Source organism: Apis dorsata, unplaced genomic scaffold, assembly GCF_000469605.1.
Source record: "Apis dorsata unplaced genomic scaffold, Apis dorsata 1.3 scaffold_5, whole genome shotgun sequence".
Taxonomy (NCBI): Eukaryota; Metazoa; Arthropoda; class Insecta; order Hymenoptera; family Apidae; genus Apis; species Apis dorsata.
The window spans coordinates 171845-178040 of NW_006263308.1; the positions used below are offsets into that span (position 1 = coordinate 171845).

Below are 6196 nucleotides of genomic sequence, written 5' to 3' on the forward strand. Positions count from 1 at the left end.
TTTTCATCGTTCCAATATAACAAATTTAATTATTTGTAAATATTAAAAATTAAACTTTTCTCTCGATTGCAACAATTTTTTTTCCACACTTATATATATATATATAAATAATCATTTTACATTACAGAAATAAGTTCTTTAACAATAATATTTTTGCGAACACAATGTTTCTTCGCAAGAATTATTATATCTTTTCTCAAAGATACAAGAATAACGACGAATATCGTCACCAATAGATTTTATGAATTGTATGTTTAATATACAGTGAATTCAAATCTGATGAGGTAAATAACGATAGAGAATCCTAAATGAATCAGAAATTTGAACTCCATATTAGAATATTTAAAAATTTTTCGATAAAAAAACTTGAATCAAAGATCAATGTTCAATAAATTTTACAATTTTAATTCTATTAATGAGAGAAACAATTATGTGAAAACAAATTCAGGAATAATACAAATTTGTGCACAATAGTTAGTTAAAGATCATTGTATTATATGTATATTTCTTAATGTATTGCAGTATATCTTAACATATTGCAATACATTAATTATGTAACAAGTATTTTCTGAAATATTTTTCATTCTCATAGAATTATCAATGCAATATATTAAAATTCTCAACTTTCAAATTATCGAGTTTTTTAGGACTTTATAATCTATAAAAGAAAATTCTATCGAAAAGAAATAAAAGATTCAATAGAAAACCACCATGTATCTAAAATAGAATCAGAAACATATTTCTTAGAATTCATAATTCAGTAATTTAATTACAATAGGATATTATGTACAGAATGACCTGATGTTTCATCATCAATTATAATACGATTTTAAACTGAGAAGCTTTATGAGAAAGATTTTTAGCCTAATAATTAAGAAATATATATTACTGATTTCTAACTGATCATTGCAATCAGGAGAGAAGACCTATCGCGACTATTTTTTTTCTCTTTTCATTTATATAATTTTCTCATGAAATATTAATATATTCGTTTATTTCGCAATCTTGGCAGTGGATATATATAGTTTTTAAGTTGATGTGTTTTACACGATACACATCTGTGCGAAACATTTAAAAGGTTAAAAAAATGGAACAAAGAAAAATTGACTACGATTCGTTAATCTAAATGGAATTTAAAAAAATAAGTTTGCCATATTTCTCATTTGTTATCCAAACGAATCAAAATAAACTCAGATGATTACCAATATTATTATCAATAATAATTTTTGATAAAGTTGCGCAATGAAACATTAAATCTTATTTCCAGAATTTCTCTATGAAGATACATTTTAAATTTTCCTCATTTTACTTCTTTTCTCTTATCTTGTTTACTTTTTCTTATTTAATTATTTTACAGTTTTTAACATAAAAATTGAAAATAATGGTTTAGTGATTTATGATACAAAATAGATGAATTAAGGTTTCACTGTATCTTTAAGTGAAAAAAGAAGATAATAAGGAGAAGAGAACAATAGTGAGATCCGATCTCATAATTAAGTACATCTTTTTATTGTCGTTCCCTTGATTGCTCTTCGCAAAATCCTTTGTGCTTTTTTACTGAAAAAAGGAACGAATTGTGCTCTTCATATTTTTTTTTTTTTATTGGCAGACCATAAGAGTCAATAAATTGATTGTTTTACAGCTGCTAACCTCGTTTTTTTCATGATATACTATACTCTGATTTTGCTCTTATTTCACTTGTATGAAACCTCTTTAGATTATTATTCATGGAGAGTCTAACAGGTTTTAGAGAAACCGAGCTACAGAAAGATTGCTTTCAAATGCATAAATGAAAGAATGAGTCCGTACAGAGTGTCTATGGAGTCTTGAACTATTTTTGTAATTCATAGAATTTTATTGCTTTTCATTTCAATAAAAATAAAATAAAAAAAGAAATAATAATTGCTTAACAATAGAATTATGAGTATTTATCAATTAAAAATCTAATTAAATTTAAAATTGTAATTAAATTTGTAATAATTAATGTTTTAATTAATGTTTTAATTTAAAATTGTAATTAAAACATTAAATGTACCAACATTTTATGCAGAAAATCGAATCACGTTTCAAAACTATTTCATTTGATCAGTTATAATACGTTTAGTGTTAAAATTGTTAAATGATCTATGTAGATATAAATTTCTTATATTATAGCTTATTAATATTAATTTTCGTATTATATATTATACAAAATCATTAGAGAATTTATTTTATTAAAAATTTTATTTTTTTTTAATTTTTATTTTATTTTAAGCACAATATAGTACTAATGTCATTATTTAATATTAAGCTTAAGAAATGACACAAATTTAATAGTATTCAATATGATTTACTTCCATTCCATTGATTGATTCCATTTAACAAAGGAATCAAATATAGAAACAAAACATAAAATTTCTTGACTCACATATATGCTACAAAAAAACTTAGATTATATAGACTTTATAAACACCCTGTACGATATTCCAAAATGAACACTAGATAGTAAAGATTAATTAAAGACAATTACAAGTGAATTATGTTAAGTCATAACGATTTGTTATGATTCCTAATATATCTTTGAAAGATAATAAAGTGCATTCAACTTTTCTTAAATCATAGAAGCCTTCATTTTTATAATGAATAATGGTTTTTGATAGTATATATATATATATAGGTTTTCAAAGAGAAAATCGAACATAAGTACATTTTCTATTAAAACAATAAATTTTAGGAAAATTCTAAAAGAGACCAATGCATCTTTTAACTCATCATGACATATTTCCATTCATAAAAAATAATAAAAATAGTTTTCTTTTGAAAACCAAATGGAATTGTTTCTATTGATAAAAATAGATCGAATGAAAACTGCTCTGTTTAGATTAAGTTCTATGGCAAATAAGCAGGCAAATAGGATATGTAAATTTAATGAACAAATAGTGTGTGAAGAAACATATCAAGCAAGCAAGCATATAAGCCAAGTCGTCGTGCACGCAGACAATAGATAACCATCTAATATTTTTTAATGGATTATATCAAATATTATTTTTTGAACTTAAAATATTTCCAAAACATATTTGGTTTCATATATAAAATGACATAAATTAAATAAGAAAAGATGAACAAAAGTGAAAAATATAGTTGATTCAGCAGAGAATTCTAAATGCTTGAATTCTAAGTTCTAAATTCCTTTCTCTCACTTATAAATAATACTTAAATTTTAACATTAAAATATCTTGCAACGAAATTGAAAAAAAAATAATTTTAATTAAATAGAAAAATTTTAAATAATCTGAAAAATTCTGAATTTTTTTTTTAAGTAATATTGAAGTGAACCTAAAATATATATTTGTATTCTGTGCTCGGTATCATAAAAGAGAATATAAAAGAGACTGATAAACTGAGTTATCACGTGAAGAAGCTCGAACGGACAGCCTAAACAGATCTCTGTTTTAAAATGAATCTTAAGTACTTGTAGCTCTCTCTTTCTTCTAAAATTGCAAAGAAGCGATGCCTGAGCGTTGCAAATAACGTGTTCCTCCAATAAGTAGAGCATTTTAAGCTCCATGAAAGAAGAAAGAAGAAAACAAAAAAGAAGAAAAATGAATTATGTCACAGAATAAAAAATTTCTTACTTGAAAAAATAACAAGAATAAAATCAATAATTTGAAGTAAAAACCAGTTTGAAAAGCTAAAATAAAAATGGTAATTAAATATGAAATGTAGCCTTAAAAAATTGTAAAATCTTGAGAATAAAAATTTACACTCTCATAATACTTAAAATACTCTCAATACAAGAAAAGAGACAATGTTAAAATGCAAAGAATAAAAAATTCTTCACAAGTCAAATAACAGTGTCCTAAAGAACTTGTAGCCAAAAAATACAAGAGATAATACCGTAGAATTCAATGTAGAAACCGAGAAGAGACAGATAAATATTTATAAAAGTAACAATATAGTAGATTTTTAAGAAATAAAAAATATACGGAAAAGAAATAGGTAACAATAGCCGAAATGAACATCCAAAGTCAAGTATTTCTCAGCATTGCGAAGTCATTAAAAAAAGTCTGCGATGTCATACATCAATGAGTATCATTTAAAATAATCATTATAAGTAAGTTGTTAAGACAAGAAAATCCATAATATTTGTCGCGCAAAGGAGCTCGAACAAGAAATAGCAAATAGTAACTGAAGATAGTGTTCTGATTGAAAATGAAAATATAGTAGTGATGACAAGAGACGTAATGATAAAAAAAAAAAAAAAATAAAAAGATAAAGAGATAAAGAAAAGGTGTAACCATAAAAAAAGTACAAAACAAAAATGATTCAGACAATATAGAGTAAGAGGAAGAAAAATGAGAGGGATATAATAATGAAAAAATGGGAAGTTTAATGGTGTACAGTGGTGACACGCAAAGCTGCCTTTTAAATGCTGGTTTCATGCACGAGCTTCGTCAATTCCGGGATGGCCAAATTATTGGAGCTGAGAAGCAGGGAGTTTCCTGTGTTGCTGTCTCTGTTGTTGCTATTCTGCATCTGCGTATGGTTGGGTTGTTGGGCCTGGTTTAGGGCACTATTGGACGAGGATCTATTGTCATTGATGGTGTTTATGGTGGTATTATGATGGTTGTACGCGATGCCTGATCCCGTAACGCTGAGCAACAATGGTGACGTAGAGCTGTTCATCCTGGCGGTCGTATGATCCTCGGCGGTCTTGTTCGGCAAATTGCCCTTGCTGGCGTTCAGCGCACTGTTTGTCGGGTCTTCGTCAATGTATGTGAAGTCAGAAAGTGGTCGGGGCCCAGTGTGGCTGCGTGAACTGCGCATACTGTGTAAGCTGTGTAAACTATGGACAGAGCGACGCTCCTCCAAATCTTCTAGAGTCGACTTGAACGCTCTGATTACTCGAAGCTGCAAAAACAGGGAAGAGGATGTTCTATCAGGAAGCGAGGAGGCAAGCCAGCGACACACAAGCATGTCATATTTGTATTTATCTCAATTTGTGTGTGTCAATACTTATGTTTTTCATGTAGATTAGGCTTTCTATGATATAAAGACTATATAAGATATGTACATATAGTGTTTATATACACGTATACAGAGTGTTAAATATATTAATAGGATTTGGGGGATCAATTCTAGAAGAAAACGAAAAAGCAAAATTTGATATATGAAAATGTTGATCGAGATTTGTTTGTTAAATTATAAGCAATTGAAATTGAAAAAAATTTAAATTGCTTATAACTTAGTTAAAATTGGATTTATAAATTTAATAAATGAATCTCAATTGATATTTTCATACACTAATTTTTGTATTTGTTTTAATCTGCAGAATCAATCTTCCAAAAATATCCCATGAATATATCAATATTCTGTATATAAGTACGTATATAATCTTCATACTTTTTCTTCTTTTTGATGATGCCTTATGATTATTCAATTGCTGTGCTATATATTTTTCATCCATGTTTTTTCCTTTCTTTTTTTTCGCAGGGAGAGATTTCCGGTTTTCTTGCAAGGATAAATTTCGTGTATAGATTTGTAGATTTTTCTCTAATAGTGTAATATATACATGTGTATATAGTTCGTCTAATAGTGTGCACACATCGGGTGGGTTGTTCTCTTCGCTGTGGACTTGGTTGCATTTCATCCGAGTTCAGATCTAAATGACTGCGTTCTCGGGCGTGGCTCTACAGCCAGGCGTACATGCGCGCATCTACCTTTACTGTGCGTACCTATTTATTCTGGCAAAAGATCAAAGAAGAAAAGATCAAACAAAAAAAAAAAAGAAGGAACTAATTACGAGTTCTTTGCTTCATTACGTACCATTATTATTAGTTAATTCCTTCTCAATGACACAATTTATTCGAAGGAACTATTTCTCATCCCCTAAATAGTATTACTAGATTTGGATAAACCTGAATACTGAAATATTAAATTTCAATAGCTTCACATCTTGCTTTTGATTAATTGACTACACTAGCCTCTCTTAAAAAGAAATGATACATTAAATCGATTAATCATTGAATAAAATTTTTTCAAAATTAGAGTTATTTAATTTAGAATATGAATTAAACTGGAATAATATATAAAAAAAAAAATATGCAGTTTTTTTAAATGTATTCAGAATTGAAATATAGGATTAAAAATGTTAAGTAAGGATGAAAACAAAAATTTTGAGGTATTTGTAACAATTTGAATCAATATATTTTTTTTT

General features: G+C 27.3%; 1 protein-coding gene and 1 long non-coding RNA gene across 16 annotated transcripts in view; both read right to left on the minus strand.

The window, feature by feature from the left end:
* The window catches only part of LOC102680462 (plasma membrane calcium-transporting ATPase 3), a 64331-nt gene that overhangs the window by 10051 nt on the left and 48084 nt on the right, over positions 1–6196 (minus strand). For 3 of the 15 annotated variants that reach the window (XM_006607411.2, XM_006607413.2, XM_006607414.2), the window contains one exon: positions 4405–4890. The exons of 9 other annotated variants lie outside the window; for them this stretch is intronic. In XM_006607411.2, the coding sequence (XP_006607474.1) occupies positions 4405–4890 (486 nt within the window). Of the gene's footprint in view, positions 1–4054; positions 4891–6196 lie in introns of those variants that run through there. 3 more of the 15 variants (XM_031508367.1, XM_006607412.2, XR_004149699.1) reach the window with 2 other exon arrangements.
* LOC102681709 lies at positions 5448–6072 on the minus strand. Its single transcript, XR_420552.2, has 2 exons — positions 5806–6072; positions 5448–5723 (listed from the first exon to the last, which is right to left on the minus strand). It is a non-coding gene; the product is annotated as an uncharacterized LOC102681709 (long non-coding RNA).